The sequence below is a fragment of the Psammomys obesus genome, unplaced genomic scaffold (genome assembly GCF_907164565.1).
Source record: "Psammomys obesus unplaced genomic scaffold, mPsaObe1.curated_primary_1811, whole genome shotgun sequence".
Lineage (NCBI taxonomy): Eukaryota > Metazoa > Chordata > Mammalia > Rodentia > Muridae > Psammomys > Psammomys obesus.
In genome coordinates, this window is record NW_026590699.1 from 5,865,786 (window position 1) to 5,881,616 (window position 15,831).

A 15,831-nucleotide genomic window follows, 5' to 3' on the forward strand; every position below is an offset into this window, starting at 1 on the left:
ATACCAGGGCCTCCACAGTCTACACCACCCATACCAGGGCCTCCACACTCTATAGAGTACCACATGCCTGGACGTCCACAGTCTACACCACCCATACCAGGGCCTCCACACTCTATAGAGTACTACATTCCAGGTGCCCACAGTCTACACCACCCACACCAGGGCCTTCACACTGCAACTGGGGCACACTTGGTACTGATGCACGGTATCAGGAGTCTGACAGCTCTCCTTTCATCATGACAATCTTTACAGTACTGGATCCACCTTTTGACTATGCTGTAAATTCACATTTTAAAGAAAACTCTTCGCTCAGGCAAAGCAGCCACAGCCTCCTGTGGGTCTGTGTACGTCTCAGGACACAGGGAGGGCCTTGGGAGAGTGGGTCTTCATTTCTGGTCTCATGCCATCCTTCCTCTGTCTGTCTGGTATCTCCTGGGCTTTCTGTCCTGGTGACCTCACTGTGAGAACATGGTCAAGGCCTTCCTTTGCTGAGCTTTATTTTAAGAATTTAAATATGTGTCTGTCTGTCTGTAGGAATAGGCACACACCTGCACAGACCAGGAGAGTCCAACCTCCTGTTACATGTAGTTGGGAGCAGCCTGGGAACTAAACTCGGCTCCTCTGGAAGAGCAGTGCACACTCTTAACCATTGAGCTGCCCCTCCTTACCCTTTGCCAGGCCTTAAAATGACAAGAACATCTGCGATCTCATAAGGAAATGACTTTGTGCTGTTCTTGAAACAGACTAAAATTTGCACAGGTCTAGAGAGGCGATCTGTTTTGCCAAATTCTTATGACTTTTAAGACTGGCCAATAAGATGGTTCAGTGATTTGGGATGCCTGCTCCAAGTCTGACTGAGTTTCACCCCCAAAAACTCTATGGTGGAAGAAGGGAATTTACGGTTTTCAGTTGTCCTCTAATCTCCAAATGTATGCTGTGGCACATGCATGCTGATACCCACACAAACAAATACAATGTGAAACAATGACTCTGAATCAGAAGCAGGTGAGACCACCCGCAGCTGGCTCACCCAATGTTGGTAAGGCAGGCCCCTTTCAAGTGTGTGCATAAGCTGGTGGACATTCCTGGAAAGACCCAACTTCAGCAACATGCTCTCTCAGACAAACAGCCTCCACCATTACTAACTACCTCTGGCTTCTCAGGCAGTATTCTGAACATCCATGATAGATGCACCAGGCACAACAGAAGATGAAAATCAAAACATCTTTCTACACCCCTTCCCCATCAGCTTGAAATCCAGGCACACCCAGCTGCACACAGAGAGCTCCAGTCTCATCCACGGCATCCACCCGACCTACCCCGGTGCAGGCACTAGCGCCCCACGGAGACCCAGGTCCCATTAGGTGGGAGAGGCCGCATACCCCGAGAAGGAGTCTCTGGTCAGGCTCCCACTGCAGCGCAGTACTGTCTTGCTCAGCTCGAAGAGGACATCATGCAGGCTCTGCTCCTCCAGCCTCTTGGTGGTCAGCTCGAGCAGCTGTGTGCTCCTGCGGAACAGCTTGCAGGCATAGCAGGTGGCTGAGGCTGTCTCCATCTTGTCCCCAGTGAGCACCCACACCTTGATACCTGCCTTCTGCAGTGCCTCAATCGTGTCAGCGGCTTTCTCCTGGAGCCTGGGAGCACAGAACCCATGCGGGGGGTGGGGGTGGGGGAGTCAGGATCCAAAGGCCAACAAATAAAGAACTTTAAGACACACGAAGTCATGAAAACACTCATCCCTACAGAATAGCAAATGCAACATGGCTGAGGGTCTGTGTAAAGGGACTGGAACCTCTCCCAGTGTTACAAGTGCTACAAGGCTCAGCCAAGCATGGGTGAGGATTTAAGGACACTGTTCTGTGTGATGGCCTGCTGCTGAGCCTCATCCTTCCATAATCCAGTATCATTTCCCTTGGAAGAACCATCACAGCCAGAAACAAAAGGAAAAACGGAATCAGGAAATGAGGGATGTCTTTCCTTTTGGTGCTGTGTGTTCTAATGTTGCTACTTGTCAAACTGGAGTCCAGGCTTTGAGTAATATGTCAGATGCTGGTAATAATTATGATGATGATAATGATGACAGCTGCCCCACATTAGTGAACGTCTATCACTGGCTTAGCATGTGCCAGCACTATGTAAAATCTGGTATGACCTTCTACCTCTACATAACCCTGCAAAGTCAGACTAGTCCCTGGGAGGAAGCCCCGGCCAGAAGTGTGGAGGTCCTACTATTCCAGCTGCATTATGAGGCAAGCCACCTCCAATCTTGTAATTTTCTGGAACAACAATAAGGGAGCCGAGGCCTGGAGAGGAAAGTTTACCAGTGTGCTGGCTTTGGCTTTGAAGAAGTGACTTGTGATCAAACATCACTTCCACGGGACATTGTGCCTGTAATCCCAGGAGGGGGCATGTTCTGTGTCTCCTACGCTACACAGAGAAACCTTGTCTAGGAAAAAAGTTTATTTTCACTGATGCTCATCCCTACATGCTCCAGAGTGTCAACCTTCCAGGGGCTAACCCAGCCATGTCAGCTGACCTTTCAGAAGCTCCCTCCCTTTCTGCATCACTGTCCTCAAGACATTGTTCCCTTGTACCTGAGAATTCTAGAAGCTCTTTCTCAGTAATTTTATCAGCTACAATCACTGGTTTTACAACAGTCCACTTTGTTATTTTAACTTTCTTCAACAAACAATGACAAATATTTTGAAGACATTAAGATCTAAAATGTCATAGATGTGTTCTGAAGAGCCAGCAGCAGTTGGAAAATACTCATCCTTTCTAGGACACACACACACAAAAAAACAAACAAACAAAAAACAAAAAAACTGGTCTTCCATGTGTGTTGTGATGTGAAGATGTTACTCTCCCCTGCTGGAGGGAAAGTGTCCTTTAGGCATCTTTTGTGGACAGTAACAAACCACCCAGTTATAACCTCCGGGTGTCACTCTGTGTGAAGGAAAACAGACCAGCCTTGTCCTGAGGACGTACACACTGGCATATGATGCCCTCCACCCCACCCTCAAGGCCCCTTGCCCATCTGTAACTGAACACAGACACTCGGCATCTTTACCGGTCCTCAACAGCTGTAGCACCAAGCAGAATGAGGTCCTTCTCAATCTGCTCGTAGGCTTCTGCTAGTTTCTTCTCACGATCTTGAAGTGCCACTTTGGCGGCCTGCAGCAGCTTGCAAACAACTTCATATTCTTCTGGCTCGAGCCTCTTGTAGGCAACACACAGGGTTCGCAACCCTTCCTGTGGAACACAAGTCAGTGTTCCATTTGAATCTAATGCCACCCGCTAAATGCATTCTCAGGCCTGCCTCCTACCCACCTCTGAAGAGAATGAATGAGTCATAACCCAGCCACCCTCGAGGGATTACTGAATTACATTAAATATGGACAAGCATGTGCACTACAGAACTATAACCTATGATACCTAGTCTAGGCCACTACACCAGAACACAGACTCTGATCTTTCATGTACACAAACAGAGTTCAGTTTAAGCTTTGGGGAGATAATACTTTGCAATGTTGATGTAGTGGTGTTTCCAAAGCTGGGAGCTGGAAAACTGCAAGATTATTCATCCTCATGCTGGGACATGGGAAACTAAAATAAGCATGAGGGATGAGGGATTCTAACACATGGAGAGAGTGTGCAATGCAGTTGTCAAGGCCATGTGGCCTGCCACTCCGCCTCCCTCCAGCCAAGACACCGGACTATCACTGAGTGGTAGCTACTGGTGTGGCACCTTTGGGTGTTTCTTACTCCTTCACCTTAATTCCATGTACAATAGTATAATACTCACAGGCCTCCTAAGCAAGCATTTCAAATTCTGAGTTTTAGACGTAAAAAAACTATTTCCCGTGTTGTCAATCCATCATGCAGCTCTTCAGGTTAACAGGCCACTATTTGTTTTATATCTCAGACCGCCTAACCCCTGTGAAGCACACACTCTAATCCTTCAAGAGGGAGGGGCACAGAGGCAAAACACACTGCTTCATCTACAAGGCAGAAGAATCGTCAGATAAGAACGAAGTCTCTAAAGATAACCACCTGGAACTTTCCAGAGTGGAGAGTATTGTGAGTGGTAAATAAGGCTTTCAGAAATGAATTGGCCTTTGCCTGCACAGGTAGGCAGGGACTTTCTACTGTGGGGATACGAGGTAGACGTGCTTTTTCCTAAGCCTCTTGCTAAGTATGTTAGAAGTCTTGTATGCCACTCCACCGAACTGCACAGAACACAGTCACACTTGGAGACTGCCGCAGAGCACTGTCCCTTATAAACACAGATACAGTAATCCTTGGCAGCACACTAGAAAACAGAACTCAACAGCTGTGAGAAGACTGTATGTCGTGAAGAGACTCACTCCTGGATGCCAGACTGATTCAGCAAAAGAAATGGGCTAGCGTAACATGTGGCGTTACGAGATGGAGACCAGATCCACATGCTGATCTGAGCTGATGCAGAGGAAGCATCTGACAATGGCAGTGTCAACACAGCGCTGTCCCCAGAACTGCTCCATGGTGAGGACAGGCAGGGAGTCTCTCCTCTGCGCCTCTGCTGAACACAACCTAGCATCACACACTCTGTCAAAGCAACAAGGGTAACAATGGTCCCCGACTCAGAAAGAACGATTTTCTGAAGACTACAGGTGCAGATGACAGATCCCACAGCCAGGAAATGGTGAAAAACGCACACCCCACCTCCCGAGAAACCCCAGAACTGCTACATGAATGCAACAACAGCACAGAGGTAACGTCAGCACAGCATGTCAGCTGCACCTCACATACTCCCAACGCTTCCCACTGGGAAGGAAATTAAGAAAACAATTCTACTCAGAATATTATCAGAAAGAAAACATTCAGACACGTGTTTACTCATGGAGAAAAAGGACAAACAGACCAAAATTACACAACACTGAAGATGTGACCGAAGAGCCAAATAAGAGAAACATGTTGGAAGATTTCGTATTGTTATTAGACAACACCCATCAGAGCCATTTGTGGATTTGTGATCCTGTGGGAGTCCCGATGGTGAACTCCGCAGGAACTCACAGGGAATGTCAAGGTATTCAAAAGAACAGCAAGTTCATGAAAATGCACACATTCTGGTTTCAAAACTTACTAGCACAGGACACTAAAGAAAACTGCCCAGAACTGGCATGAAGACAGAGAAAAGGAGGAAGAGTGGGACAGAATTGAGACCCGGAAACAAAACCCAGAACATCCACCTGGACGATTTAACAAGAGAAGCAAGATCATTCGACAGGGAAAAAAAACCAGCCCTTCAACAATGGTGCTCAAGAAATGACACCCACTTACAAAACACGGGACTGTTCCCTTCAGCAGACACGACATTTTAAAGTAAGGTCAACATCTTAAACTTAAAGCCAGGACTATAAAGTTCTTAGTAAAAATAAAGGGTAAAGTTTTCAAAATCTTGTATTTGGCAGCAATTGCTAAATTATGATTGAACATATCAAAACAAGCAATTGAAGAAGAAACTGGATTTGAAGGAAACAATGGCCCTCTCAGCATTGCCTACAACTGTCTCTACTGTGTAAAGCTGTAACTGTTTATAACATGTGGGGGTGCAGTTCCTTCACTCCCTGGCTGACTTAACTCCTGGCCTGGGGCACAGGTGGGGGCTCAGGGGGAAGCATGAATTACCTCAGCTGACAGATGGATCTAAGAATTCCAGGACAGATCTAGGGGATGCTGCCCTGGTTGTTTTTTGTCACCGTGACACAAGGAATCTTAACTGAGACGACGCCCCTGAGGCGGAGTGTCTGCGGCTGACAGTGCCGAGGCTGTGCCCTTACCCCCGTTGACAGTAATAAGGCCTTGACAACAGTTGCACTTGTTTTATTAATGGAGCAGCCATCTGCTCATTTTCTGTTATTTCAAAATCACGAGGAGATACGGTTTTTGCCAGGTTCCTTCTTTGTCTCTCTGGGTGACTGAGTACAGCTTCTCAATAGTCTATTAGTGTAACTGTGGGAGTGGGTTACATGTATGAAATCATCTGTTTCTGGAGTCAAAATGAGCTTACACTATGTCTTCTGTCAATGTGCTTCTAGATTTTGCTTGGTAATATGTTTGAAGATAGGTATGAACATTTTAAAAAATTTATTTATTTTACATGAGTGTTCTATCTGCATGTACACCTGCACGCCAGAAGAGGGCATCAGATCCCAGTATAGATGGTTGTGAGCCCCCATGTGGTTGCTGGGAATTGAACTCAGCACCTCTGGAAGAAGGACAACGCTCTTAAACTGCTGATCCATCTCTCCAGACCCCATATGAACATTTTGTATTGACATTTTTACATAATTGTATTAGAAAGATTGATGTGTATTTTTCTGTCTGTTTTAGCTCCTGATTTGCACTGGTCAGAATGAAAGGAGTTGCTGTAACGAGAGAAGTGAGCACACAATGAAAAGGTGTGTCTCCACATGTCACTTCTGAGGTAACACTGGCCCATTGTGGGCAGTACCCTCCCTGGGCAGGTGATCCTGAGAGATATATGAAAACAGCTGAGTAAGTCAGAAAGTAATGTTCATTCATGCTCTCTGCTTCAGTTCATGCCCTAAGTTCCCTTCATGACAGACCATGATCAGGACATGTAAGCTGAAGTGAACCCTTTCTTTCCCAAGTTGTTTTTGGACCAAGTGTTTTACCACAGCAACAGAAACCCTAACTAAGGTAGACACTGAGCAACCAATGGCCCTGAAGGATCCGGAAGAGGACGACAGATGGCCAGGCTCAAAGGCCAGGCAGAGGCCATCAAGTGGCTAGAGAACAGCACATTCCCAGCATCCTCCAGGGCACCAGGCAAGGGCACTGTTCCAAACCCACCAAACAACAAGAAGCCACAGCTGGAAGGAACAAGCTGTTTCTGAAGAGCTCAACCAGTTAAATTCTAGGTGAGTAGGCAGTGTGAAGGATCCAGCGGCCCACAGGGCAAAGTCTGCAGTTGTGACCAGCATGTGGGATGAAGTCCACACCACAGAGGGATCAACCAGCCAGCGATGGTAGACCAAGTGACGAGGCTGGTGGCGGGGGACACACGTCATTACAAATGCATTACTGAAACATTTCCATTCTTGGTAAAAGCCCACAGAGCACATTTCAGCCTCCTGAACAGAACAAGTATGAGAATCGCTACACCCAAACTCACCACAACCAGAAGCCATCCATGGAAAAGCAGCCAAGAAGAAAGATGAATATAGACAGCAAACACAGCCACAGCATGGAGTTTCCCCAAAAAGGGGTGTCTACACAGGACTCAGAGTCCACACTGGCATCAACAGGTGAACAAGTAAATCGGGCATCAGCACGAATGGGTTGCTCAGCGAGAAAAAGAACACTATGCTGAAACATCTGTGTGGCCGAATCTCAGAACAGTCGCGGGTAGTGACAGAGGCCTGCAGGACAACAGACTCTGATCCTATTGACAGGAACACTCGGAAGGTAAGTTTCGCCTACGGTGATGGCCCACAGCGGTGGTTTATGGGGGAGTTGACAGGGAGGGGATACAAAGTTCTGAGGATACTGTTTGTAGAAGTGTAATGTTTTTAAAACTGTACATCAAAACTTAACTATTTTTATTTTCAGTATGAACACGTTAATGTTCCCTGACTATAGCTCAATAAATCCTCTAAAACAGATGTCCTTTAATCATAATTAACATGTTACTCCTCTTAAGGAAAGTGACTCTCAGGTGGGGGAGAGCCCTCCAGAACAGATGAACTATGGACTATGTCAGTGTGCTCATTAACACAAGATGTGTCTCTGGTGACTCCTGGGGGTAACCCTTGGCAGAAGGGTCCCCACTTGAAATAAAAGTTAACATCAGGGCCTCAAGAAGTTTGCCATAAGTGCAATGAAGCCTGGAGCATGCTTCCTGGGGCGCCATACAGGGGCTGTCCCTGAGGGAAGGTGACAGCGCTGTGTCTGGAATGTCTGTCTAGCACAGGCTCTCCAGATTCCAGCAGAAGGCCATCTAATTCCACATAGGGTCTCTCTGGCTCCTTTGGGAGGAGGCAAGCTGCCTCTGCAGAATAGCCTATGGCATAAATGGGAGGAGGACCTCTCATTTCTTGTTGCCAGCGGACAGGAGAGCAAAGCAACCACTAACATCAGAAAGCTCCACGGCCAAAAGAAGAGCCAGAAACCATGGTCTGCAGAAGGGAGAGGGGCCGTAAGAGCGTCAGATCTTACCACTGCATTGCGCTCAACTCTGGACCGGACCTGGTCCACTTTGCCTTCTATCACTCGGGGAAATATTGAAGAATCTGCTCCTTTGCAAAATAGATAAATTTCTCCTGGAAAATGAAGGCAAAAATAGTGTTGAGTTTAATTACTACATGGGGAGACAAATTTACTTTTCAATTTGTTATTAATGAAAACAAGTGATACAGGTGTACAGAACATCTTAAAGGCCATCTTACAAGACCAGATAATATATTAACATCTGGAAGAAGTGCAGTCCATGGAACATGCCAGAGCCTCGTTTCAGTCCTACAACCGAGAGCTCTCGTCTTACTGAGGAGTCAGGAACAATGAGGGCTCTGGGTGCTCAAACTCCCTGTGAGAAGCAAAATACCTCCTGGCACAGGGCTTGAGTGGAAGGATGAGCATCATGGAACAAAGGGTGCTGCTGACCCAAAAGGAGTGTTCAAGCTTCATGAAATACCAGAAGGTGAATGTATAATTCCTCCTGAAAGTGGGTCTTCCGTGGACAGGCTGCCCTTTGTATCATAAAGTGTCATGGGAAAGTCTATCTTCCACCACATCTCTAGTCTTGTCCTTAGAACTCTAAGCACCCTTTGTGCTGGCTGTGTGTGCTCCTTTTCTCAACATAAAAGAATGTTCTCCCTCTGGGTAAGACATTAACAGACAGCAAGGAAGTAGCCAAAGCATTGAAAAACCAGCTCTGAGCGAACTTGTTCAGCCTAGATGATCTGCAATCAGTCTCAAGTCTGACCCTGAGCTGCCCTACTCTGACAAAAACACAGTCTGAGGCCCCATACTCAGTCACACTGCTCAGCAATAATGCAGTCTCAGGCTTGCCATGATACAGTGTCTGGGTGTAGTTATAGCAGCATCCCAGTAAGCCATGTGTGGTGGCATATGTCTTGAATCCCAGTAGTCAGAAACAGGTGTATCCTTAAGTTTGAGACCAGCCTGATCTTCAGAGTGAGTCCCAGGGCTATATAGAGAAACACTGTCTCAAAAAAAAAAACAACCAATATTTATATCTATATCTATCTATCTAATAATAATTAAAAAAACAAAAAACAACAACAACAACAACAAAACACCACTGTGTGTCCCAATGGCCGTAAGGCTGTAGAAAGGCCATGGCATAGTTTACATTCCCAGGAAAGTGGATAAGTAGATTCCTTGTAGAGACAGGCTCACTATGCCCCTAACATTGAGGAGACTACATCCAGAGGCCTCAAGAGGCTGGTGGTGACTTTCAATTGTCTGGTGGTTTAGTCAGCTGTCCAGGATGGAAGGAAAGAGAGGCACACTTCTGGGCTGAGGCCTGGGATCACTTCCCAAGGCACAGCTATTTGACAGGCACCCACCTGTTCTATTTCTAAACTATGGGAAGCATTAATGCTGAGGTGTGTAAGTAGGGAATACACTGGCACCAGAGGCATGACTGTTGTTCCTGAAGGTGCAGAAGATGATGGGGCCTCCAGGATGGACAGTCCACACTAGGCAGAAAAAACACTAGGCAGCTCCAGTGTGGATGCTGTGGATAACTGGGGGTATCCAGGAAGGCATTTGGGGGTGGGGGCTGCCACTTCACACCATAATCCAGGAAGGGCAAACACAGCTGGGCAGAAAGACTCTGGGCAGCGAGGAGATGGGAGGTAAAGTCAGGACCAGAAGATGTAGCCTGGGGACCCACACAGTTCGTGCTGGTCGAAGCCAGGAAACCAGTGGTTACTGAGTCTCTGACTCCAGGGCTACGTGGCTGTAAGGGGAGACCTGTGAGTGCTGGGGAGCAAGAGGTCCAGTGTGAGGGCGGGGAGAGATGAGGCGCATGTCTGCTTCTGTGGGGCTTCCTCTGGAAAGGATGACGAGGACTAATTGTAAGGCCTTTTACACAGGATGCTGATGCTGAAGGAACCACCCCAGAGCTACATGGTAGGGAGGAGGCAAGGGCAAACTTACATGAAAAGCACATGCCAAGGACAACCAGAATCAACTGCTCAAGGGGTCCCACTGCATTCACTCCTTCAGCACCCCACACTAACCATAAACCAGTATGTGCAGCTCCCAAATAAAGGTCCACTGTTACCTGAGAAACCCGGGTAATGGGTTGGCATCCTAAACTCTAGTACAGAAATACCTGCAAACTCATACTATGTGTCCTTAAATACAGTTAAAACATGCACTGTGTTTTAGGTGTGTGCGGAGCAGAGTAGCAGGATGTTCTTGGATGATAATGATTGTCTGCAGGAGGCTTAGCCCAGTGCTTATTTGTCTCCAAAGTTGCTATTAATAGAAGAGTTTACCTATGCCTTTACAAGTGGAATAAAGGAAGAGGGGAAAAAAGCTTGGGTGGTAAAGGATCTGGAAGAATGAAGACCTGGGTTCAATTCTCAGAACCCAGGTAAAAAAAAAAAAAAAGCGTGGCACGGTAGCATGCATTTGCAATCTCAGTGCCAGGGAGACAGGGCCAGGAGGCTTTCTAGGTTTTACTGGCTAGTCAGTCTAGCCCAATGCCTGAGGAGGAAGGACACCAGAAGCTGTTCTTTGGCCTACACACAAACACATGAATGTACACGTATACACACATGCACCCGCATGCACAGACACAAACGTGGAATAAATAGTTCTTATGGCCTAAGCCCTTAAAGATCCAAGAGAAGGCCCCCACAGTGCAATGTCAGGTAAGTCTTACCTGTAGTGGATTTCACTATCACACTCATTCTTCTCCGCACAGAGTCAAAGCTCAGGACTTCTAGCAGTTCAAATCTGAAACACAAAAGCGGGGCATGCTACTCGAGGCTGCCAAGTGGGTGCTGAGTCGGAGTGATTGCCAGATGACTGCCCACAGCAGGAGGGGGCATTTTCACCTCTCCCTGTGCCCTGCCTGGACTGCGTGGATGCCCCGGGGGATGTTCAGGACCTCCTAGAAGGCCCAGCTCCAGCCTGTGTTGGGACTAGTGCTTAGAGTGGGTCTAAGCTGATGGGTCAGCCTGGCTCTGACTCCTCCCAGGAGAGTCCTAACACCTATGCCTCATTCGGAGCATGCAGCTCTCATGCCAAGTCTGAGAACCTCTCAGGGAGACACGTGGGGCTCTGGAGCTGGGGTGCCACTGAGTGCAGGGCCAGTGCTGATGGGGCCTCTGGAGCACTGTGGTGTGCAGACCAGCCTGTCACACAGGCCCTAGGGGCCTCACTTCAAAGCATGGGACTTAATTCTTTTCCAGGGACACAAGCTTAGGCGGACAGCTCCTCACCTCTCCACGTCATTCTCCCGGTTAAGGATTTCCATGTAATTGTCCTTCAGTCTCAGGTATGTGAAACCGAGCCTGCGATAGAGAAAGCAAACCCAGTGCTTATCTGGAGTCCAGACAGGCCTCCTCCATGGAGCCTGCATTTTACATCCAGGTGCCTTTCTTGCAGTAAGACAGGAGCTCAGGGCATTATAAAGCCAGCACACGGGGTCCTGACTCATTTACCACCCTGAAGTGTATGCCCCTACAGTGACCAGGTGCACTCTGTGGGTGCTGGTAGCTGGTGAAGGATCAGCACCAGGTGTCTGGATGCAATTCTTGCTTCTAAGCACACTTCAGTAACTGATTAGTGGGCTTCAGTAGAATGAGGACCCTCAGAGGCTATTCGCCAGTGTGAAGAGTCACCAAACAGTCATTTTGGTCCCCCAGTTGGAAACTGAACCAAACTGCAAGTGCCAAAGGCGGTTGTCCAGGAAGACTTTGCCCTCATGATTAAAGTGGCTCCTAACACATGGCAATTCTGCCCTCTTGTCCTCTCTCCGTGCTGCCACCATTTTAGGGAAGAGTCAAGAAACCCTCGAGATGCTAGGACCTTGACCTTGGCCTCCTAGCTTTCAACTGTGAGAAATACATTCTGGGTTTGCTTTATTTCTGTTTTATAAATTATGCAGTGAAGACAGCCTGCCCTCAGACAACCTAGTTATCTGACAGGACATGGGCCCGTGGTGGCTATTCCCAGAAATGCTGCCCACCCTCCCTCTGCTGCAGAGAGCAACACCTCCCGCCACGGGCAGTGAAGAGGTTGTGACCCTGAGAAGCTAACCAAAGATGGGACAGAATACACCACCACCCAATCCAGCACCAGCTGTCATACAGGCAGGTGCTAGGAGTGTGGGCGCTGGTGGGAGCTGGCCTCAGCTGAGAGAAAAGGCACCTGGAAAGAGAGAGCTGCAGGGACGGCGGGACAGCCAGACCTGACTTCAACTCTCTGCAGCAGCCAGAGCTTTACCTACATATAAGCCAGCGGTTTTCAATCCTACTGCTACAACCCTTTCATACAGTTCCTCATGATGTGGTGACCTCCAACCATAACGTTATTTTTGTTGCAACTTCATAACCATAATTTTGCTACTGTTAAAAATCATAAAAATATCTGATATTTGATATGTAACCACCAAGGAGTCAAGACTCACAGATTGAGAACCACTGCTATAAATGCTTCCAGACCTAGCCTCAAAGTGTGTGTGTGTGTGTGTGTGCGTGTGTGTGTGTGTGTGTGGTGCCTTGGACACCTAGTGAGGGCAACATCATTCACACATTCTGCTACTACCCAAACTGTACAGGAAAAGCAGATTTGCTTAGTCACAACACAGCACCACTCTTAGAGGCGAGAGGCACAAAACTATTCTCCCATCTTCCTCGCAGTCTCTGGAGGATGCAGGAATTTGTTAGTGATAGCAAAGAGGGGCCACTGGGGTTTACTGTTGAGATGTTAAGTCTTAGAGACCCGAAGCTCTACCACATGTCTGGAGTGTTCTTCTGGGTATCTACTTAACATACCACATCTCACACAAGTGGAAGGAACTTCAGAAAGAGCCTCGTCACTGTGGCATCCCAGATGGAATGACCAGACACAAAGGCAAAGCAGTGACAGGCAGAGCCTCACATCCAGAGGCTGGCTCCCCAGTTCAGGTGACAGGGAGAGCTGAAGAGAGTCAGCCCAGGTGTCTGAGGTGCAATAGGCCCGGAAGGGAGCCCTGACTAGATGGCTGCAGGCACAAAAATCCCAGTAACAAGGGCTGTGTTGCTGGCCAGGAAAGCCACCTCTACAGAGAGTGCAAGGGACGAGGGAACAAAACAGGGCTTTCCAGGATGGCTCATGAGCTGGCTTAGCCATCACCCCAGCTCTCTAGACCTGGGCCCAGTGGCCTGACTCACCGCTGTACGCCCTCAACCAGGGCGACCTCGTCGGGAGAGGAGGATATGTACACACAGGACTTGGAGTCTGGAGATTTCCGAGGACCATCAACATCATCCCCACAGTCATCATCCTTCACCTGAACGGTGTGGCACAGGCAGATAGCCCTGAAAAACAGCTCCTCCCGTTCCTGTGGAGACAGGGACACTCACACCTCTGCCCACAATGGCGAGAATGTGAACAACACATAAACTGGACAGGCCACAAAGCAGAGGCTAAGACTTCCTGGGGGTGAACTGCTGTTTGCTTGTCTCAGCGGTTACAAAGGAGAAGCACATGTGACAATGCCTTCCTGCTCTAAAGTTACCATGGCAACTCATGTAAGTATTAATAGGCAGTGAAGACTAAGCGAAGGACGGAGTTTCGCTCATAGTGATACTCCTAGGAACAAGCAAGGAGTGGCTATGAGCACACTCAGGAATGGTCATGTCACGGTGGGGAAAATGGGTCACATAAGCATTTGGCACGCTCATTCCTGTCTCCCTACTGTTGCGCAGCAATGGCTTTGCAGTCTGCTACCAGCAAAGGACGCTGCACTCTACGCGACTTAACCCCCAGCTGTGTGCCTGCAGCCCAAGCTCAATCATAACATGGCACTCAAAGAAGCCGGGAGCCCCCTGCTGCTGCCACATTAATGTGCATGAGGTCACAGTAGCTGACCCAGATCTGGGCTCAGCTTCCTCAGTGCTGGCTGCAGCCTGCAGTCAGTTTGAAGATTCTGAGGTCCTGCGTAGCTAGCTGGGCAGCACAGTGGCCAATGGGAGGCTTTCCGGGCACCCAATGTGATCAATCGGCGTTGGGTGGGAACAGGAGGATGTGACCTTGCTACAGCACGTCTCAGGATGGCCACAAGGCATCTACTCCTTCCTCTTGGTGAGAAAATGATATGAACTGGAGCTCATGTTGAAGGAGCCAGTGACCTGACTGTGCATAGCTCATCAGTTATTAACGGGCGACTTCTGGCTCTCAGTGGACCTCTCAGGTTCTGTAGGCACCATATAGCCCTTAGTCTCTATACAACTGGTGCTGGAAATTGAACCCTGACCAAAGATCCTAAGACCCAAGGCCAGAGCACGTGTGTGTGTGTGTGTGTGAGAGAGAGAGAGAGAGAAAAGTGTAGCATATGCATATGCATACACGGTATCTGTGCATGTAAATACATATGTATGTCTAGGTGAGCATGTGTGTGTGGGGACACATCTGCATGCACATGCAGCTTTGTACTCATACAAAGCTGTGTATGTCCACACTACACTTAGCATGCTGCCTGGACCACTTGCCCTATTTTTTTTTTTTTTTTTTTTTGTTTGCTTGTTTATTTGTTTTTGCTTTCCAGGCCAATTCTAGCAAAGGAATCACTGTCAAGACCTCCTGCTCCTTGGAAGGAGACACAGCACCACAGTGGATTCCTACCATGACCTCACTGAGTGAAAGTGCCCCCCTCCTTGCATCCTGGACCACATGGCAGGCGGGCCCTCTAGCCTGAGGAGGTGTAACATACCCTTCCGCTGACATCGGGGGACGAGTCGATCATGTCGATGCCGGAGGAGTCAGGAAGGACCTGCCCATTGCAGATAACGTGGGGTACGTAGACGTGGCCCTCAATGCAGCACTCCTTGAAGGCCATGTTGTTCTCTGTGAGTGTGCCCGTCTTGTCTGTGAAGATGTACTCCACCTGAGGGTACCACACACTCAGGGTAAGCTTCACTCAGGCCGGTGACACACCTCAGCCCAAGCCTATTATGGTCCCTGTGGATGATCTGTCTGTCCAGACAGATCCAGCGGTATGTGCAGGCGCCCACGGCACCCCCATCATCCAGACAGGTGCTATCTGGTGGGAAAAGGCCCCAGCCTCCTCACACGGGAGACTGATATGAAACAGCAGGGACTACAGTCGGGGACAACGTATCTTCCACGACAGCAGAGGCTCCACACCTGACTCCTCACACACCTGGGAAGCCTTAAGCTTCAGGTCCTTCTCCACGGAACATGGATATGAGTGCTGACATCACAGGAAAGCACGTGAAGCACCTGCATGAGGCTGACTTGGGAGGCAGTCACTTCTGCTTCAGACCAGACACTGGTGGTGTCATGAACTGGTGGACAGTTCATGTTTCACACATGGAACTGCTGTCTTGCTCTGCTGTGTAAACTGACAGGCATGCTCACTCACACTCTTGGGCAGCCAGGGGAAGCCACTGCTTTGTGTATTCACCAGCTGGTCCTGACCTCAGTGGCCCAGTTCATGGAACACAGCCTGGGCCTGCCTTGCTCAGGACACAGAGTCAAATTCTGTGATGGGCCCCAGGTTGGAAGCCTTCCTGTCCCAGAGCATCCTTGACACTCTTCTTACCAAATACCTCCTGACTG

General features: G+C 48.5%; 1 protein-coding gene across 5 annotated transcripts in view; it reads right to left on the bottom strand.

Moving 5' to 3' along the window:
• Atp11a (ATPase phospholipid transporting 11A) overlaps window positions 1–15,831 on the bottom strand; it is a 109,681-nt gene that overhangs the window by 24,648 nt on the left and 69,202 nt on the right. For all 5 annotated transcript variants that reach the window (XM_055608422.1, XM_055608423.1, XM_055608424.1 and 2 more), the window contains exons 13-19: window positions 14,963–15,136; window positions 13,422–13,591; window positions 11,487–11,558; window positions 10,925–10,998; window positions 8,224–8,327; window positions 3,071–3,252; window positions 1,383–1,634 (exon numbers count right to left, since the gene is read on the bottom strand). In XM_055608422.1, the coding sequence (XP_055464397.1) occupies window positions 1,383–1,634; window positions 3,071–3,252; window positions 8,224–8,327; window positions 10,925–10,998; window positions 11,487–11,558; window positions 13,422–13,591; window positions 14,963–15,136 (1,028 nt within the window). The remainder of the gene's footprint in view (window positions 1–1,382; window positions 1,635–3,070; window positions 3,253–8,223; window positions 8,328–10,924; window positions 10,999–11,486; window positions 11,559–13,421; window positions 13,592–14,962; window positions 15,137–15,831) is intronic.